Source organism: Blastomyces gilchristii (assembly GCF_000003855.2).
Source record: "Blastomyces gilchristii SLH14081 genomic scaffold supercont1.11, whole genome shotgun sequence".
In the NCBI taxonomy this organism is placed as follows: Eukaryota; Fungi; Ascomycota; class Eurotiomycetes; order Onygenales; family Ajellomycetaceae; genus Blastomyces; species Blastomyces gilchristii.
Genome location: NW_003101672.1, coordinates 1,259,951 through 1,284,513, shown reverse-complemented (window position 1 = coordinate 1,284,513; position 24,563 = coordinate 1,259,951). Strand labels below are relative to the sequence as shown.

Sequence of the window (24,563 nt, the reverse complement as noted above, 5' to 3'; positions counted from 1 at the left end):
TAAAGAACGGAGTACTCAGCTTTTGATCCAATGTTTCTGACCCATGGAATACATAAACTGTGCAGGAGCGGCGCATTTCTGGGCGTTTTTATCACCACCAGCGCACTGCTGGTAGAAGGGCCGATCAACCTGGGACCCCCAACACCCCCCCTTGGACCAGCTATCACAGAGTACAGTACTCCTCTCAGTGGCTCCTCTCAGTGGCTCCTCTTAGTGGCTCCTCTCAGTGAACTCACTCCTAGGGCTCATTCTTTCAAGGGCTCACTCCTAGGGCACACTCCTAGGATGTCTCTTGGCACTGTTTTAAAAGTCCAGGGTATTTGTTTGGGATTTTCTTAAGTCCATTCTGGGATCAAACCCATGCATGTTAACCACAGCGGGGCTCACGCTTAACAGTCTCATAACCTGTAGGCTACTGGGGCAAAAGAGCTCAATCACCACCAGCGCACTGCTGGTAGAAGGGCCGATCAACCCGGGACCCCCAACAGTTTTGACATACAGAATGCCCCTAACCGGTGAGGCATTCGTTTCAAACTTCTGACCATTCTCCATGAGCTCTGGCAGTTTCAGAGCTACCTGGGCCGCTCTTGAGTTTCAGGAACGCATATCATTCTAGTGGCTAATGCAACTGATTCTGCGCTGGATCTTCGTCATCAGATAAATCAGATACAGAACTGTGATAATATCTACAAATTTCCTTTGCATACATGATAACACCTGGTACAACTTGCACATCTACATGTGCTGTACCGTACACTCCCTCGCTACTGTTAAAGTGTGGATCAAAGCTATAGTCTCAACTCAGGCATTATATATGTACAGTTTTATACATTATTACAAGCAGTACGCACTCATGTATTACCCACACCTTGAAGTCCTGGAGGAACGACGACGAAAATTTCTTCGTAGCGGAGTTTGCTGAGTGATAAAATGCTCCAGGGCTGTATCCGAGCTGTCCAAAGGGGTAGGAATTTCATTTGAACTCCGCCGGCTAAGTTACGCCCCGTGGCGGTTTACGCTTCTTACAGAGTTGATGGAGCTCAGGATAAATTGAGAGGGACTGTCGAGACGGCCAATTACCCTTTCTTCATCCTACTTTCGAATACATATGTCCTCGTAATTGACTAGGTGATTGTCAGATGTAGCAGCTAAATAAAGGGATCTAGATCTACCGAAGTAGCCACTGCCCTGGTGGCCATTCGCCAGAACGCGTCAAACGGGTTCTGTTGAACATGGCTTCAGAGCTTGTCTGCAGTCGTTTGTTTTTAAGCCCAGCCGCAGTAAGTCGCATTTCCAACCCTGAAACAACAATGATGCAGTCACATCATAAATGATCAGTCAAGGACGCCAACGCAAACCACAAAACAAAAGAATCATACTATATGTATTGATGCTTGTTTATATAGACTAATTGCATGCAGTAAGCAACCTATTCCTTGCTGGTGAAAAAAGGCCTAGAGAAAAGAACGGCTCTCGCTGAAAATTGAAAGGTTAACTGTTACTGCTGCCGCAAATCTATCTACCTAAAAGTTTAGCTGAGTTCGTTCGCGATCCAACAAGTTTTAAGTGATCTTGACTCATTTTAACTTAGTTTTATAGTTTTTGAATTCTGGGATAAACTAGCTGCTGAAAGCTGCGGGATACAGCTCCAAACATGTGTTGACTCGTTTCCAGAGAATCTAGCCAACCAAAGTTCGGGATCCAAATCATGTTACCCTGGGGCGCATCCGTGTGTGACTCGTGTGCCCTGCACCACGGTACGGTGGGGATCCGCAGGTTTTCCTTCTTGGTGGCCCTTTATCCAAAGACTTAATCTTCACCCCCAATTACTCGGCAGGATTTTCCATCTTTTCGGAATTTATTTTAAGGTCTGGTTGGAAATCTGGACCGAGTTAAATAATAAACAACAAAAGCCGTAGTTTTTTTCCCCCAGAAGGAACATAGTCAGAGGGAGTACATAGGAAAGACAGATTGGCCCGCCAATTTGTTGTATCCGTGTGTCTCATGTAGCAAAAGAAAACAGCCGCCTGAAGACTTTCAAATATTCCTCTAAGTATGTGGTTGTAATTAGTTATTAGTTATTGGGCCGATGCAACGGAGGTCAGTCATGGATCTTTATTGTTATTGTGACCGAGCATGGAGGCGCCAGGAAGATCCTAACATTTGTGGCTCAGAATCACAGCGAACCCTTTCACGCTATTCTGCCTCCGCTCGGCATGGAGAGGGAGAGGGGTGGTGCACAAAATGTCGCTCATTGCTTTTCCCCCACTGTCATTATTGCGGTAGTGGCTTCTGACTCGCTGGCTGGGGTGTGTGCCTCAGCCGGTTTTATTATGGCTCTATCGTTCCCCTAGTTTCTAATCCCCTAGTAATATGTTGGCTCGTTGGTACGAGGTAGTGAACAAGGATGGGGCCTAGACACGTTAGCCGGTAGGGTAGGCTGCTGCTTGGTCCCACCGCCCGCGAAAATTGCGGATGCTGCCCTGGAGGCTGTCGCATGCTCGGGCTCCAACTTTTCTTTTTCTTTTTCTTTTTCCTTTTTGTCTTTGGCGCTGGTGGAAGGGAGGTGCAGCGTCACCAAGAGGTAATCTGCCGCTAGCCATCATCATCATCGTTTCTTTTTTTTCCCCTTCCCTTTCATCCTCGTCGCCTCCTGTGAGACTCTCTCAACACCACAACAACCGTTCACCGTTTCACACCCTGTTGAGGTCGACCAAGCTCCCAGTCACCTCGCATTTTTTACATTCTTCCTTCTCTCAATATTGTACGGATGATTCTTTGGTCGTCAGAATTTTTGATGTTTTGGCTCTGTCCTCCCCTAGCCCTGGAGCCATCGCATTCCAACACCTGGATGTTCTAAAGGCAAATATGGATGATATCCCAACAATGGACCCCCAGCACCCACGCCAGCCTTTTGCCCGCCCATCAACATTTGGGGCTCATCCACCATCAGAATCCAGACACACCCAGTTGCCGCCACATCTATACGGACCGGGCTCGCTACCAGCAAATGGAAGGTCTCATGTAACCTACGATCCGTTGGGGCGACGTGAAAATGAGATCCCACCACGAGCACCTCCCGGGCTCCCTCCGCCGTCCCCGGCCTATCCATCTCACCCTTACCATCATGAAATCGTTCCCCATCCGAAACCATCACCATCGCCAGGTCCCTTCGCATCTCTCCACCACGAACCCACGTCAGGTTTCCATTCGCGCCATTCGAGTCGCGGTTCGGTTATAAAAAGTGGTGATGGAGGAGTGAAGGAGCCAAGCAACCCCAGATATCGTGAAGGTAAGGGAAATATTTTAAAACCCCGCGAAATGATACCTGTGAAGCATAGATCTGTGAATTCCCATATTTGCGACCATAACGAGATGTTATAATATATATATATATTCGTTGGTGGTTGCTCTTGTACCCTTGTACGGGGGCGGGCCGGGAGAACAACAAGGCCAAGCGGCGCGCGCCAACATTAAGACCCTTCTTCGCTTGGACAGCTCCACACACGGATGGACAGATTAAAGCCCAGTTTGAACCATCCAGCAACAAGAAAGGAAGCTTCCAACTTACCCAGCCTGCCCAGTCCCGTTTTCCCAGCCTCCCATTCTCCTCGCCTCTGCCTGAGACTGTCCCTAAGAACCTACATACTCCGTATATATACTTTGTCTAGGGCTCATTCTCAGCCTCAGGCCAGATCCCAGCTGTCCCGTGCTCGGCTTACCTAATGCCCCTGGATCGGCTATGGTGATTGCTTCAGACGGGAACGCTAGCCGAATCTGGATTGACGGATCTCGGCCGTGCCCAGCCGAGCGAGTCCCGTGACCAGCCCCATTCCCCAGCAAACCTTGGAATCTGCAGAGCCGCGTCTTGTCTTTCCGCAGATGGCTGACCTTTTGCCCTGTTCTCCCACAGCACATCAACCTCATCAACCACCGCCACCACCACCCACCATGTCGTCGCGGGACATGTCACATCCCACACAACCCTACGAGCACGCTAGGCGACGGTCACTGGGCAGCAATGGCAGCTCCCCTGTCTATCCTGGTGAGTGTTATCCCCGTTTTCGCGCCGGCTCCGGCACCGGCTGCCTGTGAAGGTTCGCCCCTGGTGCGCGCGTGTGGTAGACACGCAACGAAAATGATATACAATGATCAAATTGGAGTTTTGATATCATCGTCTCTATTGTGGAAGCATAACCTATCCCCAAAGCTACCCTACTATGTTTGGCGGTTGTAATGTTGTGATGTTACCTCTCTCTGAAATGTGCTAACTTGTAGCCATAGCCTCGGGCCAAGTTGACCAGCAAGGCGGACAGCAACCCCCTCCACCCTCTTCCTCCTACACTAGTCGCCAAATGCCTCCTCCGTCCTCTCCTCAACATTACCACGCGCGTGGAGCCCCCATCCCCGGACTTCCCCCTCCCGCACCGTCCTCCTTCCCTCCACGTGAACCTCCTCAACCATCCGCACACCGACCCGGAAGCAGCATGTCGATATCGTCAATGTTAGGGTCGGATTCAGATCGTCCACCTCGGGATAGCGGCCCTTCCTCCATCTATGGCCGCCCCTCGGTATCCTCCGTTCCAGCAGGCTCCCAACAGGGAGCAATGTCGCCCCCCTCCGCCCCTTCGAGACAACCACAACCATCCTCTGATTTTCCACCTCTAAGACGCTCGCACACTCCAGATAGGGGTCTGTTTTCAAAACCCCAGCCGCCTCGTCCATACCGCTCGAGTTCTGGAAGCGCGCCGCAAAACCAACCCCAGCCGCCTCCTCCCGAGGATACCTCTCGTTTTGGGGCTTTATCTCGGCCCCAAAGTCTTTCCTCAATATACGGAGATAAACCACAGGCATCACAACCAACCCCTTCTGGGTTATATGCAGTATCCCCATACAACCAAGACCGACGTGGTAGCATAAGCGGGCCAATCCCACGCCCCAGTAGCCAGCCGCATCAAGAAGAGCCTCCATCGTCGCGAAGATCTCTATTCAGCCCGGGAACAAGGTCGTCTGGTCCGCATTTTGGAGATGGCTCATCAAAAGAGTTTGGATTACAACCTGCAGCACCTGGATACCCAGGGCCTGAGGCAGCGTCTCATGCCCAACGAAGATATGGTATCCAGCACCAAGAACGCCATTGCCCCGCGGAGCCGGTGAGCCGCGAGCAAGAACACAATGGCAGACTATCACAAGATATGAAACAGCAACAACCACGGTTCGGATCGCATTTCGGAGAGCGGGAACCGGAGGGAGCCCCGCGGCCTACGTGGGATTCGAGTGGAATCCAGCGCCTGTCTCCCGAAGCAGCGCGCCATTCTATTAGCAATGACTTCGGTGGTATGCGGAACACGAAACCCCTTGGATCTCAGTTGCCTGGTCCTCGATCAGTTCCGGGGCCGCATCTGCAACAACAACAACAACGACCCGAGCCTTCACAACGCAATGATTCACAACAAAGCTCAAGCCTGAACAAGTTCCAACAACCCTCACGAATCTTCTCTCCAACTCTGGGCCCGGGCTCCGGCTCCCAACGACCTTTGGGCGGCATGGGCGAAGATCAGAAACGCAAGGACAGTGACGAACCCTTTCAACACCGAAGTCTCCTCAACCTTAACGCGGAGAATAAGCGAGAAGGGAGGTCATCGCCACTTCCTCAAGCTGTTCAAGGCGCACAAGCTCAAATAATCGGCCCAGCTGAAGAGGCTGGTATTAAGAGCGAACTTGGCCGTGTATTTTCGGGAATTGGAAGTGGTGTTGGTGTTTCTGCGGCTAGTCACCCGGGTAGCGGGCCATCCACACCCATGACTTCGAGCCCTTTTAAGAGAGACGGTATCGCTGCACGTTCGGCGGGGGCAGAAATAAATGAATCTGCAACGAAGCCAGCCCGAACTAGCGTGCCGGGACCAGCGCGACGTGGACGAAAACCAAAAGACGATGATATGAAAGGCGAGGGCGAGGGTAGCGCTGGAAACCGTGGTGCAGGGACCACCCGTGGTCGAAGGCCGCGGCATGTCCACCACCACCATCACCATGGTCACCAGTAAGTTTCTCTTATCTACATTTTCTCCTTGCACTTTGATTCTTTTTTTGACTAACTTTTTATCTAGCCACCATCACAGGCATAAGCTGGACGATGAGGCTTCTGGGTCTCTTGCTTTACAAAACGCCATCCCGCCGCCAGGGGTGGCTGGTTTCCAGCGATCACCTATTCACCCTGAAGGTACCGCTCTGTCCCCCTCCACTGTCGCTCCGCATCACCACCACCACCATCATCACCATGTTCCACGGTCCACCACTGGCGGTACATCCGTTGTCCCGCCGTCGACTTCAACCTCTGCGGCCCCGATACGAGAATACAGCACAATCGTCAATTTACAGCCGCTTCTACGAAGTGTTGCACATCGTCCTAGGTATCATCTCGGTTCTACCCTGTACGCCCCCAAGATCGGAGTACCTACATCCCGGGCATCCCCGGAAAGTTCGAAATTCGGCTACGTGAGTACGCCAGTCCCTATTCCACGATTCGAAGGTAAAGAGAATTGTACGTATACTATCCGCGTCCCTCGGTTTCGCATCGACGCAAGCCATCGAGAGGAGATCTGCGCGCGACGAGCACTCTGGGGCACTGGTGTGTATACGGATGACTCCGACCCCGTAGCAGCAGCAATCCATTCTGGGTTCATCCGCGGCGAATGGGGAGAGGATGTGGATGTGTCCTTGCTAGATCTGGAGATCAAAAAAGAACATCAACATGCGCCCAACGGCAAGAACGGCACTACCACTGCACTGCCAAAACTTTCTTCCCTGGATGAACTAGGAGTCAAAGAACCTAAACCCTCCGACAAACCCGAAACAACAACAACAACAACAACAACCAACCCTACCACGAAGTCCAAATCCAAACCCAAAATCCCACCCCTCCCACCCCCTAACAAAGATCTACACATTACCCTTCTAATACTGCCCACCCTCGAACGCTACGACTCGACTGTGATGTTCGGCCTGAAGTCGCGCCCGTGGGGGGATAACCATGACGGGATGAGTTTCAAAGTTGAGCGGATTGACTGGGTGGATGAAGGGGGCTCGAAGGGGGAGGAGCGCGGTGGTGAAGCACGGAGGAAGCGGTTGAGGAGTATGATGCTGTCTGGGCGGATTTGTACGCCTGGCGGGATGAAGGGGAGGGGCGGAGTGGAGTTGCGGAATGGGTCGAAGATTGGAGGGATGGGCATGAGAATGAGCATGGGTATGGATGGGGGAGAAGGGGGAATTAAGGCTGTTGAACCTGTGTCGTGAGGTATTTATTGTGTTGGGTGATTTGTGATACATATATTTTCATTTCGCCCCTGTACCCTCTTACGCCCATTTTTTTTGGATTTCTGCCAAATCTTTTTTCTTTCATATTTATACTTAAGTGTGCTTCTTGATATGTTCTCTTGATCTCTTTCTCCTTTTTATGGTTCCCTGTGTCTCATTTTTATCATTTTTATCTTTGGGTTTTTATTTGTGTGTTTTTCTCTTTTTGATATCAGATACAGCAGAGCGTGTTACCCCCCTCCCATCAGTTTTGTATAGTTTGGAGTTTTAATTTGACTGGCTACGGGGATATTTTTCCCAACCTATTTTTTTCCCTTCTTTTTCTTTTCTTTTCTTTTCTTTTCTTTTCTTTTCTTTTTTTTTTTTTTTTTTTGCATCCCATCCTTACGCTTCGTAGCGTTGGATCCGCAGGAATCTCTCATCTGATACAGCTAGCGGGCAAATCACCTTATGGCGGGGTGGCCCGGGCCGGGATATTGGCTTAATCGGGCATTTGGTTGAACGAGTGGTAAGGAGCGTCACCCAGCACAAAACTTCTGGGTGCTATTGATTGAGAAATTTTGTTCTTTCTTTTTTGTTCTTTTTTCCCCATCTTCTTGACATCTCACAGCGAAATACAGAGCTGCTAGTAGAATAATACAATAAATGCCACCGTACCTTGGAGAGTAGAAGACATGTGACCTAGCTCCAAACAACCTCGGCACTCGGCGACCAGGCCCGCACCGCAACCAACCAGCATCGAAGGACTCTCGCGATTATTCTCTTCGCGAGTCCTCGCTTCTTTCTTCCTCCCGACTAAGAATAAGAGACGGCGCAACTCTGCTCTCTTTTTTATTTTAGTTTAATATATATCCACCTCTTTTACACCCTCTTGTTCTCTCCTTAATCCCCTCTCTTTCTTCCAAATTCTTCGCCAGTTCTCAAGAGGGATGTTCCCTGCTGCTGCTCGTGGCCGGCTCTCTGTTCTTGGACGAGCTACATCTGCTCTAGGCCCTGCCCGCACTACGGTTCGTTTCGCCTGTGCTGTTCATCTCTCATTCGTGCCCATATCTAGCTGTTTAGGTTTTGATTTGCAGTTTTATGGTTGTCGTTGAAACACCCCCTAGCGCTGCTGTGTAGCTGACATTGTATGGCGATCTGTCTAGTCTATCACAATGGCCTCTCGTCGAGCCAACTCGTCTGTTCCTCAAGGTACATCTTATATGCCCGCATCCTACTTCCTCCATGTTTCCGGACAGGGGGAGGAAGGAGGATACTAGCCATTTAAAGCCTCTAATTGGCCTTGCGACTGATCTTTGGTTTGTTTGATTACTGTGATACAGGATACAAGGAGGATCTATCCAAGGGGAAGATGCTCAGATTCGAGGATTCTCTCCCGAGACTCCCAGTTCCAGCCCTTGAAGAAACCGGCAGACGATACCTCAAATCAGTCCACCCACTTCTCACCGAGTCAGAATTCAAAAGGACCTCCAAGGCTGTTGAGGACTTCATTAAACCAGGTGGTGAGGGAGAACCTCTCCAGAAGCGGTTACTAGCCCGCGCAGCCGATCCTAAACATGTGAACTGGCTTTCCGACTGGTGGAACGACGCCGCATATCTTGCCTACCGTGACCCCGTCGTGCCATATGTCAGCTACTTCTACTCGTACCGGGATGACCGGCTGCGGAGAAACCCCGCAAAGCGCGCCGCTGCCATCACTACCTCCGTACTGGAGTTCAAGAAACAGGTCGACGATGGATCTCTTGAGCCAGAGTATCTGCGCAAGGAGCCAATGGCTATGAGCTCGTACCAATACATGTTCAATGCCTGCCGTATGCCCGCTAACAAGGCTGATTACCCCGTCACATACCCTGCCAAGGGCAATGAACATATTATTGTGATTCGCAAGAACCAGGCCTTCAAACTTCAAACCCATGTCAATGGCCAGCAACTCAATACCTCTGAGCTTCAGCACCAGTTCGAGAAAATTTACCAAAACGCAGAGAAAGTCCACGCAGTTGGTGTGCTGACCTCTGCTAACCGAGACTTCTGGACCACCGCCAGAGAGAACCTCGTCAAAGCCAGCCCCGCCAACGAAGCGTCGTTGGAGACCATTCAGAGCGCATCATTCGTTGTCTGCCTAGACGATGCCTCGCCCGTCACTCTGGAAGAGCGCGCCCACGCCTACTGGCACGGCGACGGCTGCAACCGCTGGTTCGACAAGCCCCTCCAGTTCATTGTCAACGAGAACGGCACCGCCGGCTTCATGGGCGAGCACAGCATGATGGACGGCACCCCAACCCACCGCCTCAACGACTACGTCAACAACATGATCTTCAACAACCGCCCTCGACTACTCCAACCCAGAAAATCCGGTCCATTCTCCCCGACCCCCAGCCCATCAAATTCGAGCTCAACAAGAAAGCCATTGACGACATCGCCACAGCCACCCACGCCTTCACGACCGTCATCGGCCAGCACGAAGCTGCGCGGCCCAAGCCTTCCAGGGATACGGTAAAGGGCTGGATCAAGAGATTCAGATGCAGCCCCGACGCCTACGTGCAGATGGTCATCCAGCTCGCCTACTTCAAAATGTACGGCAAGAGCAGACCAACCTACGAATCCGCCTCGACGCGCAAGTTCCAGCTCGGCCGCACCGAGACCACCCGCAGCGTCTCCGACGAGAGCGTTGCCTTCTGCAAGTCCCACACTGACATCAACGTGCCCCGCGAAGTCGTTGCCAAGAACTTCCGCGCCGCCGTCGTTGCGCATAGCAAGTATACTGCCGACGCGAGCCTGGGCAAGGGTGTTGACAGACACCTGTTTGGCCTTAAGAAGCTCATTGCGGAGGGCGAGAAGGTCCCTGCACTCTTCGAGGATCCGGCATATGCGTACAGTGGCAAGTGGTTCATCAGTTCTAGCCAGCTGAGCTCTGAGTATTTCAATGGATATGGATGGAGTCAGGTTGTGGATGATGGGTTTGGTATTGCGTATATGATTAATGAGAATAGGTATGTTCTTTTTTTTTTTTTTTTTTTTTTTTTTTTTTTTTTTTTTTTTTTTCCGTTTCTGTTTTATTTTTCCTTCTGGGTGAACCTAACTAATCCTTCCCCCCCAATCTAGCATCCAATTCAATATCGTCTGCAAGAAACTCGGCGCTGAGCGCATGAGCTTCTACCTCAACGAGGCCGCCTGCGAGATCCGCGAGCTGCTCATGCCAGATCTCCTGGCTGAGGCGGAGAAGGCCAAATTGTAAAAACACACTTGCTTCTTAATGTCATGTCAACATGCACGCCATTGTTGGGAAAAGAGAATAGAATATTGTTTGTGCTGGGTACTATTTGGCGATGGGACGGATGCGCGAGGGAGAGAAGAAGACAATGGTGAGTGCAGAGCGGTGGTCTATCAGCTGGTGAACTCAGTGAATGGTGGTGGTGGTGGAAGGTGACATTTGATGAATGGGGTTCTATTCATATTCAAAAAAAATAGCGCGCTTTTGAGTGGGGATATGTGTTATGATTTTACATATGGTTTTATTTTTAATTCTTGACATGTTGTCTTCCCCCTGCTGATGCTTGGAGCTTTTTTTCTCTCTTTCTTCTTTTCGCTCTCCTGCCCTGTCGGTTTGCTTTTTGCGTGTATATATACCTACATAGATAGATAAACCTCATTTTCTCTTATTTATTCTATATTTTTAATCCTATCTTCTCTTCCTTCTCTCTCTCTCTCTCTCTCTCTCTCTCTCTCTCTTTTTTTTTTTTTTTTTTTTTTTTTTTTTTACAGGCGGCATCGAATAATTGGCTATTTCGATAGTCAGGATGCTTATCTCCTCTCTTAATAGTTTGAAGGCTCTGAATTACTGTTTGCCCCAATGCCCAATGCAACCTGTCAAGCCTGGAGGTAGTGATGTGTGTTGTCACAATGGATTAAACATTTTTCCTACCTAGGTGAATGATTCTTGGGTATCCTTTTCTTATATTTCTTTTGAACTTCAGAAATAATAGTAATAATAATGAATGATAGGTAATAATAATAAAGAGGGCTGTTTCATCAAATAATTGTCATTAGGTCCTTCATTCCCACGTTTTCACGAAGGTAGTTACGTAGGATAAAGTTCGCCGTGCTAAAAAAAAAAAAAAAAAAAAAAAAAAAAAAAAAAAAACATACATATCGTAATCGAGAAAGGAACAAAAAACAAAATTTGGTGAATCACTCATCCTGAGAAGTGGCACACGGAATGAAGAGTAGAGACAAGAATAAGAAGACGAAAAGAGCCAAACAAAGCGAGGTATGTCATAGGTACACATTTGAACGCTGAACGCGATAACATGAGGAATAAAGGAACAGAAAGGAAGTAAGTACAAGAAAAAGAGGGAAGAGGAGACCGACTTTTATCCCTATGCCATCATTGGTAAGTCACACACTGTACGGTTTTCTTCACCGCCCCACAAAACATTTACTTCTAAAAGGAATAGCAATAGCATCATTCCTCCTAGGCAAAGATCGTAAAGCTATAAATTTGCCAACCATCTGCCTCACGATAAATAATTTTTATTCGTGTGGTCAATCATAAATCTGCATTGGGCTTGTACGGTACTTGAGACTGCGACCCGATATCGAAGTTGATGTACGTATCCGAAACAGATTTTGTTTATTGTGTTTGGCAATAGATAACGTTATGCGGGAGAGGGTGTTGTGTGTTTGGAGGGGCTGGTTATCGAATGTAACCAACGGATTTCAACATTGGGGCAGTTGTGTTAGGCATCCTTGCATGTGGCAGGATGGTACGATGTTCGGCATACTAAAGCTGAAATAAAAGACGCTCCTGTTTCAAGGCTTTTCTACATCCTCAGCAGGTTGCGGTGCTTGGGATGACTGCTCTGATTCGGTTCTAGCTGGAGTTGGAGGTACGGCCTCTGCATTCGATAGGCGAGATCCGGCGCTTGGCGTGTGAGCAGTTGATGAGCTTAGTTCGGCGACTTGGCGCTCTGTAATGGAAGTAGAAGAGTCAGTACGAAAATCTTAAAAGCCCTTTAATATCATATCGCTGGATGTGCAAGTATGTAAGAGCATACCTAGCTCCCGAATCCTCACTCGAAGCATTTGATTTTCCCTTGTTAACATCGCAGTTTCTGCTTGGTAGTAAGACGTTTCGTCTCGACTGCCGCGTCGCCCACTACCGTCTCCACCCATCGACGCCCAATCGGCAGTCCAAATATTAGTTTCCGGGTCCGAATGGGGAGGTACTGCGGGGGAATGACCAGAGCTGCGGCGCCGGGAAAGATTGGATGGAAATTGGGTTGAGGATCTGTGTGTTGGTAGCGGTGGTGGTATGGGAGGGAAAGATACGGAACGCTCAGATGTTGGCGTGGAATCGTCAGCGATGGCAGTCCCTGATGCGGCAGACTGTTGGTGTTGTTGCTGCTGCTGTTGTCTCTGCAGCTGGGCTTGCTGTATCCGAATCATTTGCAGCAGTCGATTCTATCGATTCTGTTAGATTTCGTCTTATTCATAGTGTATGTCCAAACATATTTTGCATTTGTAATTTCTTTTCACGTACCACCTGCGCTTCCTGCTCCTGCTCTAGCTCCTGATGTATCTCACCAAGAGACGGCGTTCGTTGGTGGTGGGGGTCCCCAGTGGCAATAGCTGGGTTCCCGCCAATACTGGTTGGGCTGTGGGTCCTATAAGAACTTCCAATGGATGAACGGTGGTCACTACTGGACAGTTCGCCAGGACCCGGCAAAGTCGGGTCATTTATATTCAGGTTCATTGGCACCGTGGACCGGCGGCGCTCGTGCACTCTAGTAGCATGCGGAGAGCCACGGTTGGCACTAACTGAAGAACGTCTCGAGCGGTCTGTTGCGTTCATGGTTGCAGCCGCAGCAAGAGAAGTTGAAGAAGAACGAGGGGAAGGCGATTGGCCCAATGGAGCCTCCGCTGAATTCGAATACGCGCGTGGCTGGTAAGGGGAATGGGAGGTCGCGCGGGAGGGGGGAAGGGAGTTGATATCAGGAGGCATGGCTAGGAACAATGGATAGTATAGTATGAAGTATGGTGCCGACGATTCTTCAAGCTGTCAATCCAAATATGGTGGCCTAGATACACGTAAAATAACAGAATGATTTCCAAACGGACTCTGCAAGGAATAACACCGGAGAATGTTGGAGAAGTTGAAGTTGAAGTTGCAGTCGAAAGATGAAGCTATTTAGCGGGACAAAACTTCCTAAAACGGACGACATGTCACGTGCGGGAATGTTTGGCCAATCACGTGGCAGAAATTGTATATGTGACGTCATAGTATGATGTAAGAATTCTGGAGTACAAGTTGTAAAGTTGTAGTTGTCGCATTGGGAGATAGATAGACATAGATATTAAAGTAATATCTGCTATGCATTGCGTACGCTGGAAGGATATCGTTGTTTGCTTTCTTGCCCGTTATCAGAAAAATTGGCTGTAAACGGGATAAAGTTAAGGAAATAAACTACAAAACTCTGGAAATCCTGAATTTACCTCCTGGAAAGGTTCAAAACAAGGAGTGAATCTTTCAACAGATATTGTCAAGCACCCATTTGATCTCCTCAGCGATAACATCCGGTCGGGTAAGCTGTACATTATGCCCACAGTCTGCAACATGCACAAAATGACACTTGGAGCTCAACCGGAGCTGCTCTTCCTTCAGCTCCCGGTCAATTTCATCCCAACTATCTAATAGATCACGAAATGCCTTCCTTTGCTCTTGCGTCCCATTCCCAACCTCTACACCTTTTGCATACAGTCTTTCGTAGTCCCTCATGCCATTGCAGCGTATAATGCTCACGGGTCTATTTCCCATGGCTTGTCTTTCAAACTGTCCCTTCACAGCCAACGTCTCACACACTTCAACAAACGAGTCTGCCTCAGCCTGAGAAGATGCCATTCCCCGTGGTCTCTCTATCGCTCGGGCCCGCCACTCATCTCTAGAGAGCATAGAATCCGCCCTCAAGCCCGTGACCTGCGCGAAGTTGAGACCACCAAGGACCGCGGCTACATTGGGGTCTGGGATCTGAAAGAACTGGCACTGTCGCTCTGTAGCAGCTTCTGCAAGCACCATGCCAGCCACATCGTTCTGGCGGATGTGTAATAACTCACGCGCAATTATGCCGCCGTACGAGTGCCCGACCAGAATGAAGGGCGGGCATATTCCAGCAGCGTCCAGGGCGTCACTTAATTCGCTCGCTGCCGATACTGCTGTTGGGCGGCTGGGACCATCCTCACTGCGCCCAAGGCCTGAGCGGTCGTACAGAAGGATACGCGCAAATGTCGAGACGATCCTTTCAAGGGCTGGGTAGGACCTGACAGTTTCCCCTGCGCCAGGCAGGACGACCACCACGGGAGCGTTGGTGCCTCGTGGTGGGCCCGAGACGGAGAGGAAAAGCTTATGTGTTTCTATGGGTACGAGGGAGGAGATGGTGTCTTTGTTCCAGTCTTGAGTGATGGCGCTGTTGAGGGAGGATGCAGTTGGTAACTCCATGGGATGATGGTTTGGTTCAATCTGAGCAAAATCAAAATTTCCCACTAAATGGCTAAGTTAATAAGTTGCTCGTTTTATTTTTAGCCTACGTTATCGTTAACTCGATGATCAAAGGCAAAACCTAACTATCGCCAAGCTGACGCAGGGCATGAGTGATAACTAGAGGTAACTTAAACATTCGTATGTGCAAAGCCGGGCGTGAAAAATTTTTTTTTTCTTTTTTTTCTTTTTTTCCCCTTTTTTTTAATCTCCGGCTTTAACTAGATCCCAGACCCCAACATCCCACATTTTCAAGGATAAAAATTTGACAGCCTAGGAGAGTAGGAGCTCTATTCCTACACCCGTAGCAGGTGATATTAAGTCACACGATTCAAATTCCCGGCTTGTGTGCACATACATCCACAGAAAATCAACAACACCTAAATGCTGATGGTCTTCGCCTTCTTCACGGTGTCAGATATCCACTGTCCTTCTCGCTGCTGTCGGTTTCATCGGCCAGATTGCCTGATGCGACAACACCGCAAGTAGCTGGATCTCTATAAGCTTTAAAAAATATCCATGTTTGAACAAAGTGATCTGCAGACATAAATGGAGTGTAAATGATAAGGGGTAAGTTTTCGCAAAGCAAAGAAATGAAATGTGAATCAGACCTTCCAACCATTCTAGAGCTCCGCTTGTTGTGGAATATTTATATCATAGAAAGAAATGAGAAATCGAGCAACATAGGCAGGGACATGTTGGGAATTTCAGCTTTCTCTATATATCACTTGTTTCTTCCAATGATTCTTCCGTTTAAGCCATTCAATTGTGCCCTCTTCCAGAGTACGCTACAGCAGAGCCCTGAGCGACGGGGGAGGTACATAGTGGTGTAAGTAGCAACAAAAAGACAAGAGGCGGGACAGCAAACAATCTTAGAGTTAGTACTAACAGAACAAGGGCAGAAGCTTCGGAAGTAACCCCAGGTCCGTATGTACATGTACACACAAACATGTGGTACATGAATAACAAAGAATTCTTCTTAGCCCTAGCTATTCCTTTTCCACTTCCTTCATGGGGACCAGTTTAAAAAGTAATCGCTTCTTCAACATTGGGTGTTTGTTTGTTGTTGAGTAGGAGTTTTCCTCTCACCTAGGCACAAACTTTTGCGTAATTTAGCAGCTCCTTGAAAGGTACGGCCACTATTTGCTTGTCGGACACCTAGGCAGTTTGAGATCTAACTACAAGACGCAAGTACGGAATTCCACTTTCCTCGTCGCAGCGGCTGCCGTTGGCACTCAAAGCGTCCTCACTGGGCCAGAGTAAGCACCGTGTTGCGAACCACAAAGCATTAAAATGTCGTCGTTAACCATGAACTCAATAGCAAGTAAAGAGTACCAAAGTACCAAAACCGAAATCAAGGGTCACAACCAAGTTCTGCAACAAATACAGGGCAGAAATTTCTAGAAGACGGAGGATACAGTGCATGAAATGTTCGAGTTTAAGACTCCCGAAAGAGGATCTTATAGCATCATGTCATTTTCCGAGGGTAATCAAATCTTGGATAGCGATCTGAGCATCAAGTGGTTCCAGGACATTATTCAGGGATGGGATGCACGGCTTTCAAGGGATACGATATCGGCCATGTCAATGGTGGAGCGGCGAAAACAGTCCCTCTCGCGCGGAGCGTGGGCATCAATAGCACTAGAGGCCTGGACTTCCATAAGCGCTTCAAGAAGCGCAATGTTGTTGCCTGAGCTTTCTCAGCTCTTACAAGGCACAGTTCCGCTTCTTCGCTAGGGATATCTGGATTGAGGCTATTTCCTGATAAAAAAGGGAATGTTTCGAATGGCGAGAGAAGCCTATCTTCTGTTTCTTACTGGACATTGTGCCATCTGCCAAATCACCACACGGCCGCACTCGTTTTATTAGTTAATATTCTGCTTCATTGGACTTGTTTAACTTTTTTCTTCTGAATTTTTGCATTGGATGTGTACTTACAGGGCATAAATCTTGCTGAACGTTGAGATCTTTTGAATCTTTAATCTGAATCCTCTTCTTACAAATTGAATCTCGAGGTGTTTGGATGCGCTAGATGGCAGGGCTCCAGCTAGTTACCCTCAGGGCAAAAAAAAAAAAAAAAAAAAAAAAAAAAAAAAAAAGCGCAATAGCAACAAAGGCGCTAACAATCGAGTTCAGGGTTGTCGAATTCTGCGGATTATTACAGCGTATACTCTGTACTCGTCCCACGTTTGAAACGGAGTTGAGACACTTCACGGATGTTATATGTGAAGCTGAGGGTCGAGTCACGGAGCAGGATTCCTTCGTTGCCAAATGCTGAGGACAGGGGGAGGGAGGAGTTTTGTTTGACCCCTCTCATTTTGAGGCCGAAACGAATGGAGGGGCTAGAGTGCGGAGTAGACCTGGTTAGAAAGGGGAAAAATGTGTCTGTCATTCAATATAACGGAGGGCGACCTTCCATACATGTGGCTGAAATTTTTTTGGCTTGATATCGCTCCCCAACACCGTTCGTGGAGGGCATCAAAATACCAGGATTCATAAGTCCTTTTCTACAGTTAGCATTTTTCAATAGTTTGCAGCAACGACTTTTGCTGCAGGTGCACTCTTGCGTAGCATGAAGCCGCCGTTGGTTGCAAGCTTGAGCTTGGCGGCCATCGTGGCGGTGATCACCGCCCTAAACACTTCCGGGATCGAGTCACTGATAAATTGTGATAATTAGCAGCAGGCCACCAGGCCCGGCTCACTTTTAGGGCACCTCAAGCCTAGACCTTGCTGGGGTTGGCGGTGCACTTCCCGGGGGGCTGGCGTCAGCTTGGGGGGACTCCGGGCCCCGGTAGCCTCGCCAGATTGGGCTTCGTCCGCCCGGAAAGTTCCCGGGGCTCCCCTACGCTACTGCGCCCCACAAGACTCAATTCAATAGTTCAGAGGTTGTCAAAGCTTTCTTGTTCTAAAAACAAGGGCTGCTGCTGTACTCCGTATTGGGATCCGGATCCCATAGGTATGGTATATGGTCCGTACGGAGTATAACTTTAACCACTATTCTCTGGGAGTCTGCGGAGATATGCATAGTTGGCCGTGCGTGCTAGTTGCTGTACGGAGTATAGAAGAATGTAGTTACTGTAAAGTAATGATGTATCCATCGTCCCGCTGGTCTCATGTGAACGTTCTGCATGTTGCTGTGTATTATCTGCAAGGCTGCAAGGTTGGATCATCGGCAGCTTATGCAGGAACTCTGCCTTTGTCCTACAAACTCCTGTCTGTCAGCGCTGGAACTGCAATCTCGTCCAAATGCCTGGTTGGTTTGGGTGGATGGTGGACTCAAATGCGCCGGTATTGAATACCACGAGTCACACCAGAAGATCGTACGGTGTAATAATAATAACAGCACTCTCCAGCGTGCGTCGTCCAGTGTATTATTATTATTACAGATTTTCGGAGGGTAAAGGGGTAATAAATGGGTAAGACAGGGCTGGTCTTTGGCGGGTTAGCGGTAAGTTACAGTACCGCCCGATTCCCTGTCCATCCGAAACTTCATCAGCCAACCCCCCCCAGTAAATAATAATTAATGTAATCCTCCCTCTCATCAATTACTGCTGCTTCTTCTTCCTCTATCCTCTTGTTCTTGGGTCCAGCCAGCTGAATCTGCGCCTTATAAGTTATCCCTCGTCCTTAAATATACTCTCATAGCTCGTCGCAGCCTGAATGCCCTGGGAACCTCGATCCGACCCGCACGTATGGAGCCATGAGCTCGGACTCGTTTCCTGTCGTCCTCCAACTAACGGCTAAATTCACCCAGGTAGCTCGATTTACTAGGTCAATTGAACAGTGCCAGGGATCTTAATGCCTAATGCATTCGCTATTACTGTGTACTATTCACAAAATACAGTCCTGTCGATTCCGCTGTGAAGAACTTTCTTTTCAAATCAGCCCTCCCCTCCCTTGCCTCGCAGCTCGTTGAACCAAGCTGAACCCCCCTTTCGTTATTTGCGCGCCGTGCTGACCCGTTTCCGCTGATTCCTACACCACCGCGAATGGAATGTTGGTTAAGAGAAGCATTGGCTTGACGATAAGATTTTTGAATGAGTCTATTTGACCTCTTGATGGACGCGATTGTTGGTATTCGAGCGCAAGCAACTGGAGAACGCAACAAAGTTCAAAGCACAGATCGTTTCTACCTCGACACTACCCACCGCGATCTTTCTCCTTACCCTGGGCTACCGTGTTTAAGGACAAGGAGAGTGATCTTCTGTCTCCACGGCACAGTTAATTTAGCTACCAGTTTGCACAACGAGATGGTTGGTGTCTTGGGGTTAACTCGTAATTAAACCTCGCATACAGCCCCTGACAGCTGGGGTAGCCATAGAGAAATGGATTCTCCCAGTGGCCACTCCGTGCTTGGTTCAAGAAGGGGTCTGAAAATCCGTCCAATTCAGACGAATATCAATAACCCTAACACTCGCCCGCAGCGGCCCCCTCGCCCGAATGATGAACCTGCGCAAGAACCCGCCCCAGAGCGAGCTCCTCTCAAACCGCAAAGTTCAAAATCATCTTTGAAAAATTTGTTTTCGCGCAATAAAACGAATCGCCGTTCCAATCATGAACATACCCTCCCTGCCATCTCAGAGTCACAGAAGGTGACAGCCGCGAGCATCATACCGGATACCATATCGTCACCCAATAGCCCTTCGACAACTCCTATGACACCTAAATCCTCAGTCGCAACATCTTCTCCTTTAACGGGGAAAACAGGATCTAGCAATCCTTCAAAGACTTCCAAGTCTTCAAAGGAGAAAGGGCAAAAACTTCAAAGAGCAATCACGGTTTGGGACCCGCCACCTCTCTTCCAAGCGTACCCGCAGGCAATCAAACAAGGCACACTTCCTGCCCCAACACTTTCCACAGTATCCCTTTTACGGATGAAGGGTCATCGAAGAAACAGTAGTGAGAAGGACGACTTTTCAGATGTTGACGCTGATGACGACAGGGCTTCCTCCAGGGCGGCCAAGAGGCGAAAAGATGAAAAGGACAAGAAACATTCGCGCAAGGCTTCAGGCTCCAACAAGCCCGAATGGACGCAGAAAATTTTCATTCTGGTCACGAGCGGCTATCTTTTACAATACTCCGGCGACGGAAGCTTCGATCGCCTACCTGAGAAAATGATGGAACTGGGTCAAAACTCGGTGGCGTTTGCGAGTGACGCTATTCCCGGCAGGCATTGGGTGCTACAAATATCTCAAACACTTGAAGAGGATGGAACAGTGGCCTTGGATACCAAAAAGACCTTCCTCTCCCGGTTTGGATTTGCAGATTCCCGAAGACAGACGAAGACTTTACTCTTGGTTTGCAATGACCCCGCCGAAATGACATCTTGGCTTACAGCTGTGAGGCGGGAAATCGAAGCTCTAGGGGGGAAAGAATACACACCCGAAACACCACTGAAGGAAACGTCTCAGGATTCTGAACAATCCCAAAAGCGGTTCATTCGACAATCTATAATACCTGACAAAACGCAATCCGTCCCTATGAACTTGGCAAATCCGGGATGTACGGAACCCTCTCCAGTGGGTTCATCACCGAATGGCAAGGAAGAGCAGAAGCCAAAAGGGAACAGACCTGCTGATGAGGCGTCACTGAGATCTACAAACAGACGGTCAATTCGCCCACAATCAGTCGAAGCTCCTTCACTTTCGACTACTGGTACGGTTACAGATCTCGATCGATTACGAGAGGGGTCAAGATTATCGTATGTTTCAATCGGGACGAGGACTATACCAAGCTCCAGGGGCTCCTCTCCTGGTTTATCTCCGGCCAGACAAAAAGGCGTTGCGTCTATGACTCCCTGTGCCGAATCCCCATCGAGCGTTAGGAGTACAGTCGCGGACTCCAGCAGCACGCACATGTCAATCCATGCTTATTCCTCAAAGCAGTCAGAAGGAAGTGGTACGGACACACCAGGTGGATCGCGTCCAACATCAACTGTTGGCCCACTGATCTCCAGAAGTACCTCTCCTCCCAACTTCAGCGTGCCAGTGCTCAGCAAAAGATTCACATCAACGCATTCTGGCCCTCCTCCATCGTCGCGGAAATTCTACCAAACATCACCTCCCTCGCCGCGCATAATCATTCCAAACACCTGGAATCGCCTTTCTGGCCTGGATGACTCTGCGGCACCTCCTCAATTACCAAATGGCCAACCAGAATCGAAGAAGGCGTTTAAAGGACCAGATCATACCCAGCTGTCGGTTCCTTTTATTTTCGACCCAGAAACCCCTTCGCGCGCCTCTGCGTTGCCAAAACCAAGAGAGAGAAAAACAAGGCGGTATTCATCTTTCGAGTCGACTCGTGCCGCTTACAGTGTATCATCGGACTATCGCCCACAACTCTCACCCGTAACAAATGAGAGCAGTGAAGAGGGATGTAAAAGCGATACGCTATCACATCGCAATCCCCACCGAACGTACAAGCAAGTTGACGACGCACCTGAAAAAGGCCACGAAGAAGCACGACAATTACGCCGACCAATGAGCATGCAAATTGGATCTGAAGCTCGCCGCCGTGCAGAGGCAACGCACCCACTACACGCCACCACCACCCGCACGGGCTTCCCATCCCCAGATGGCCGAACTTCTTATCGACGAAACCGAACTAGCCTACCTCACCCGGAGATAATAAGAGATACTTCCCCGCCTAACAATAATCACCACCTGCCAGATCCCGACCGGGGTTCTCTGCAAAAGAGCACATCGCACTTATCTCTTGGGGCGCCCGTTGCACCTCCGCCGGATTTCCCGCTGCCAAAGGTACCCCCCAGAGTTGCCTCTCAGTTCAGACCTGCATGGCATGGCCATCAACAGCAACTAGCCTTGGGGCCAACGCATGATGAATCCGGTAGACTGCGGTCCAGGAACGGGCCGGATGGGCCAAGAAGTACGCATACGGTGATTACGCCGGTTGATCTGAGGGACGTTGAGAATTCGCCGCGGTTGAGTGGAATGACGGCTAAGGAGTATAGTATGGTGAATGCTTTTTAACTAGATGGCGATGGACACACGCCCTGGTCATACTGTTCTTGCATTTCTTTCTTTTTTTTTTTTTTTTTTTTTTTTTTTTTTTTTTTTTTTTTTTTTGACGTTGGAATCCCCCAGCGCCCTCTTTTTTTTCGTTCCCTAATTCATGACTCCATGTTCCACTTATCTATTCCACTACCCCCTTCTCCGCTTCATGTCATTGGGTATTATTGTCTATCGGATATTATTGGATGGGTATATACTAAAGTGAGATCTTCTTTTCTCTTCTCTGTTTCGCCATGCATGTACATGTACATGTACATGTACAGTACAAGAATAACCCCGATTACACCATTACACGTTTATGTTTTTTATGTTTTTTACTTTTTTACTTTTTTTTGCCTTGTTATATATATATATATTTCCACATATATCCACTCTGTCTAACTTTTTACGAACTTCACTCTGACGCATGCCATTTGTTTTCGCCCCCTCTTCTCTGCGTTATCTTTTCACTACGATATATCTATATATATAAAGTCGCCAAGTCAGCACAATATACTCATTGATAATACATTTTATATCCTCTCTCTTCCCTTTGACCTCTGTCCGCCATCTGGTTTTCCCGCCCACCTGTGCTAGTTGTACATGTATGTACACGTACAACACAAGTGCAGTTTACCTAGTTTAGGCCAAATGATCTATGCGAGGGATCTGGTTATCTGCTTTCCGAGAAATCTTTATCACCTACTCAAGGAGAGCAGAGGGTTTAGTTGAGATAATCTGTGTTTAACATGGAGTGTAGATCTTCATATACGTAGGGCCGGGTTGGAGACGACCATGTTGCGCAGCCTTATATTATTATTATTTATTTAACGAACGGCGTGCTTAGGACAAAGTGGACCTGTTTGTGCCCAGCATGGCTTGGCATCGTTTACGTTACAATTCAAAAGTAGAAAAGAACTCCGATTATTTGCTGGAAATGGAACTCCATAAAGATTTAATTTTTATTTTCAAAATGCCCTTTTATTTCAGTAAAAAGATATGAGTTGATGGTGCGATCAGGAGCGGCCCAAGGGGAGAAAACTAGGAAAGATAAATAAGAAGAAATCAAGGAATAGTAAAACAAGCGTAGCCGGAAAGCCATGAATAACGGAGGAAAGCTGCAATTAGAAAATGGGGGCACACGAGGTATGAGATATGAAGTAAAGAAAAGCAAAAATTTATTAGAAATCATTCGTCATCCGCCTCTTCTACGCGAGGGGTAAGATCTCGCTTTATGGCTTGGCCGGCCGCAGCGGATGAACCCGATGCTACTCCCGACGAGGAACCGCCTTTGCCGCCGGAGGGAGGAGCTTTTACGGAGCTGACCGGTTTTGAGCCGGAGGATGAAGCAGTCCCTGTGCCTGTGCCTGTGCCTGTGTCGGTCTTTTTGGACTTCTTCTTTTTCTTGGTCTAGGCAAATTTTCAAGTTAGTAAATATCTTGGGTAAAAGGGAGGGGATGACCTGATTGATAACCAAAAAAGAAAGAGACGTACCTCTTGCCAACCCCAGACAGGTCTGAAGCTATCAAAGAATCCCACATCTTCAAACAGATTGGGGTACAGCCACAGGCCCGGTGGAACAGCAAAGTACGTAACGCAGAATAAGATGAGCCGGAATATCGACATGGCGAAAAATAGGCCCAGCAAGCCCATGACGCCGACACTCAGGTACCAAACACCCTGTCTCAACATAATAGGCCACAGCGGGAACATCACAACTGCCATGATTGCGACCAAGACACCTGCAGCCATTGCCTTTTGCTTCCACTGCGGGCCCTCGTATAGCCATACATAATGCATCATGGGATCTGTCTCCTGGTGCTGCTCGACCTTTACGGTCCAAAGGCCCTTCACGCGACTCTTTGGTTTCGCGTGGTTATGTCCGGCATGGGGGTCAATCTTAGATACTCGTAGGGCAAGGAGGGAGAGTGGGAGGAGCTTGAAGGCGTTTTCGGCGGAAGCCCAATCGGTCACGGGAGGAAGGAGAGACTTGGGTTTCGCTTGGGCTTTGGTGTATGCGGGCGACTGTATAGCTCGTATAGCTCGCTTGACTGGAAAGTTTTTTTAACATTTTACATTAGCTTTCCGTAATAAGCCTAATTTGACGTCCAGAAAATAATAGCAGACCTTTGAACAGCTCTCTTCTGCGCCCATCCAAAATGCAAGTTCTCGGTTTCAAATCCTGCGATTTGAGAAATTGGGCGACTGCAATCGCGCGGGGGTCAGGTGGTGCGTTGGAATTCATAGGGACGTGTTGCGGGTGTTGTCCTCCGTGTTCATGCGCATGTTTGGCTTGCTGCTGTTGTTGCTGTTGCTGTTGATGTTGTTGAATAGCCCTGGCTTTCAACTGGGCTATGTATTGCTCCGGTGTAAGACCCTGTTTCGCAGCGTCTGCGGCAAGCTGTTGTCGTTGCATATTGCTAAATTCCTCTGGGGTCATTCCTCGCTTTGCAGCTTCGGTTGCAAGGTGCTGTTGCATGGCAGCAATTTGCTGGGGGGTTGGCTGACCAGGAGCCGCCATTGTGTAGGAGATAATTATATGATAAGCAGCGGAAAGGAGTAAAGGCTAGATAGGTTATTTCATTTGTTGTGGTGGTTGAAGTAGTTGATTTGTTGTGGAGGATCACTTCCAGGGTAAATAAATTTATATCCAAACTGTCGGAGTTGAAGTGGCCAGATCAGAGACTGAGTCATGTGATAGTTACGGA

General features: G+C 48.7%; 10 protein-coding genes across 12 annotated transcripts; 5 read left to right on the top strand and 5 right to left on the bottom strand.

Moving 5' to 3' along the window:
* Positions 1-303: 303 nt before the first annotated feature.
* On the bottom strand, positions 304-680 carry BDBG_17279 (uncharacterized protein; the record flags this gene model as incomplete). Its single annotated transcript, XM_031725036.1, has 1 exon — positions 304-680. Exon 1 carries the CDS (start codon positions 550-552, stop codon positions 304-306), a length of 249 nt encoding a protein of 82 aa, XP_031579051.1. The 5' UTR covers positions 553-680.
* Positions 681-1,836: 1,156 nt separating this feature from the next.
* BDBG_05568 lies at positions 1,837-7,996 on the top strand. 3 transcript variants are annotated; one of them, XM_031722222.1, is made up of 5 exons: positions 1,837-2,100; positions 2,175-3,292; positions 3,914-4,045; positions 4,285-6,040; positions 6,108-7,996. In XM_031722222.1, the coding sequence occupies exons 2-5, from the start codon at positions 2,476-2,478 to the stop codon at positions 7,291-7,293; spliced, it is 3,891 nt and encodes a 1,296-aa protein (XP_031579049.1). In that variant the 5' UTR covers positions 1,837-2,100; positions 2,175-2,475; the 3' UTR covers positions 7,294-7,996. The 3 variants fall into 3 exon arrangements, with proteins under 3 accessions (XP_031579049.1, XP_031579048.1, XP_031579050.1); XM_031722221.1 differs by having other exon boundaries at positions 1,837-3,292; XM_031722223.1 differs by having other exon boundaries at positions 1,837-4,045.
* A 247-nt stretch (positions 7,997-8,243) lies between these two features.
* On the top strand, positions 8,244-9,811 carry BDBG_17278 (carnitine O-acetyltransferase; the record flags this gene model as incomplete). The annotated part of the gene is made up of 3 exons (XM_031725035.1): positions 8,244-8,321; positions 8,460-8,505; positions 8,637-9,811. 3 exons carry the CDS (start codon positions 8,244-8,246, stop codon positions 9,809-9,811), a joined length of 1,299 nt encoding a protein of 432 aa, XP_031579047.1.
* Positions 9,812-9,885: 74 nt separating this feature from the next.
* BDBG_17277 (carnitine O-acetyltransferase) lies at positions 9,886-10,549 on the top strand (the record flags this gene model as incomplete). The annotated part of the gene is made up of 2 exons (XM_031725034.1): positions 9,886-10,304; positions 10,417-10,549. The coding sequence occupies 2 exons, from the start codon at positions 9,886-9,888 to the stop codon at positions 10,547-10,549; spliced, it is 552 nt and encodes a 183-aa protein (XP_031579046.1).
* A 612-nt stretch (positions 10,550-11,161) lies between these two features.
* Positions 11,162-13,478, bottom strand: BDBG_05566 (uncharacterized protein). Its single transcript, XM_002624012.2, has 3 exons — positions 12,854-13,478; positions 12,369-12,774; positions 11,162-12,281 (listed from the first exon to the last, which is right to left on the bottom strand). Exons 1-3 carry the CDS (start codon positions 13,313-13,315, stop codon positions 12,124-12,126), a joined length of 1,026 nt encoding a protein of 341 aa, XP_002624058.1. The 5' UTR covers positions 13,316-13,478; the 3' UTR covers positions 11,162-12,123.
* A 60-nt stretch (positions 13,479-13,538) lies between these two features.
* Positions 13,539-14,924, bottom strand: BDBG_05565 (alpha/beta hydrolase). The gene has a single exon (XM_002624011.2). The coding sequence runs from the start codon at positions 14,804-14,806 to the stop codon at positions 13,841-13,843; it is 966 nt and encodes a 321-aa protein (XP_002624057.1). The 5' UTR covers positions 14,807-14,924; the 3' UTR covers positions 13,539-13,840.
* A 661-nt stretch (positions 14,925-15,585) lies between these two features.
* Positions 15,586-16,582, top strand: BDBG_17276 (uncharacterized protein; the record flags this gene model as incomplete). Its single annotated transcript, XM_031725033.1, has 4 exons — positions 15,586-15,674; positions 15,748-15,772; positions 15,962-16,104; positions 16,312-16,582. The coding sequence occupies 4 exons, from the start codon at positions 15,586-15,588 to the stop codon at positions 16,580-16,582; spliced, it is 528 nt and encodes a 175-aa protein (XP_031579045.1).
* A 421-nt stretch (positions 16,583-17,003) lies between these two features.
* Positions 17,004-17,458, bottom strand: BDBG_05564 (uncharacterized protein; the record flags this gene model as incomplete). Its single annotated transcript, XM_002624010.1, has 3 exons — positions 17,004-17,205; positions 17,267-17,352; positions 17,387-17,458. 3 exons carry the CDS (start codon positions 17,456-17,458, stop codon positions 17,004-17,006), a joined length of 360 nt encoding a protein of 119 aa, XP_002624056.1.
* Positions 17,459-18,347: 889 nt separating this feature from the next.
* On the top strand, positions 18,348-22,983 carry BDBG_05563 (peptidase family M20/M25/M40 protein). Its single transcript, XM_002624009.2, has one exon. The coding sequence runs from the start codon at positions 19,171-19,173 to the stop codon at positions 21,832-21,834; it is 2,664 nt and encodes an 887-aa protein (XP_002624055.1). The 5' UTR covers positions 18,348-19,170; the 3' UTR covers positions 21,835-22,983.
* Positions 22,717-24,555, bottom strand: BDBG_05562 (translocation protein Sec62). The gene is made up of 3 exons (XM_002624008.2): positions 23,983-24,555; positions 23,350-23,906; positions 22,717-23,265 (listed from the first exon to the last, which is right to left on the bottom strand). Exons 1-3 carry the CDS (start codon positions 24,374-24,376, stop codon positions 23,044-23,046), a joined length of 1,173 nt encoding a protein of 390 aa, XP_002624054.1. The 5' UTR covers positions 24,377-24,555; the 3' UTR covers positions 22,717-23,043.
* Positions 24,556-24,563: the final 8 nt, after the last annotated feature.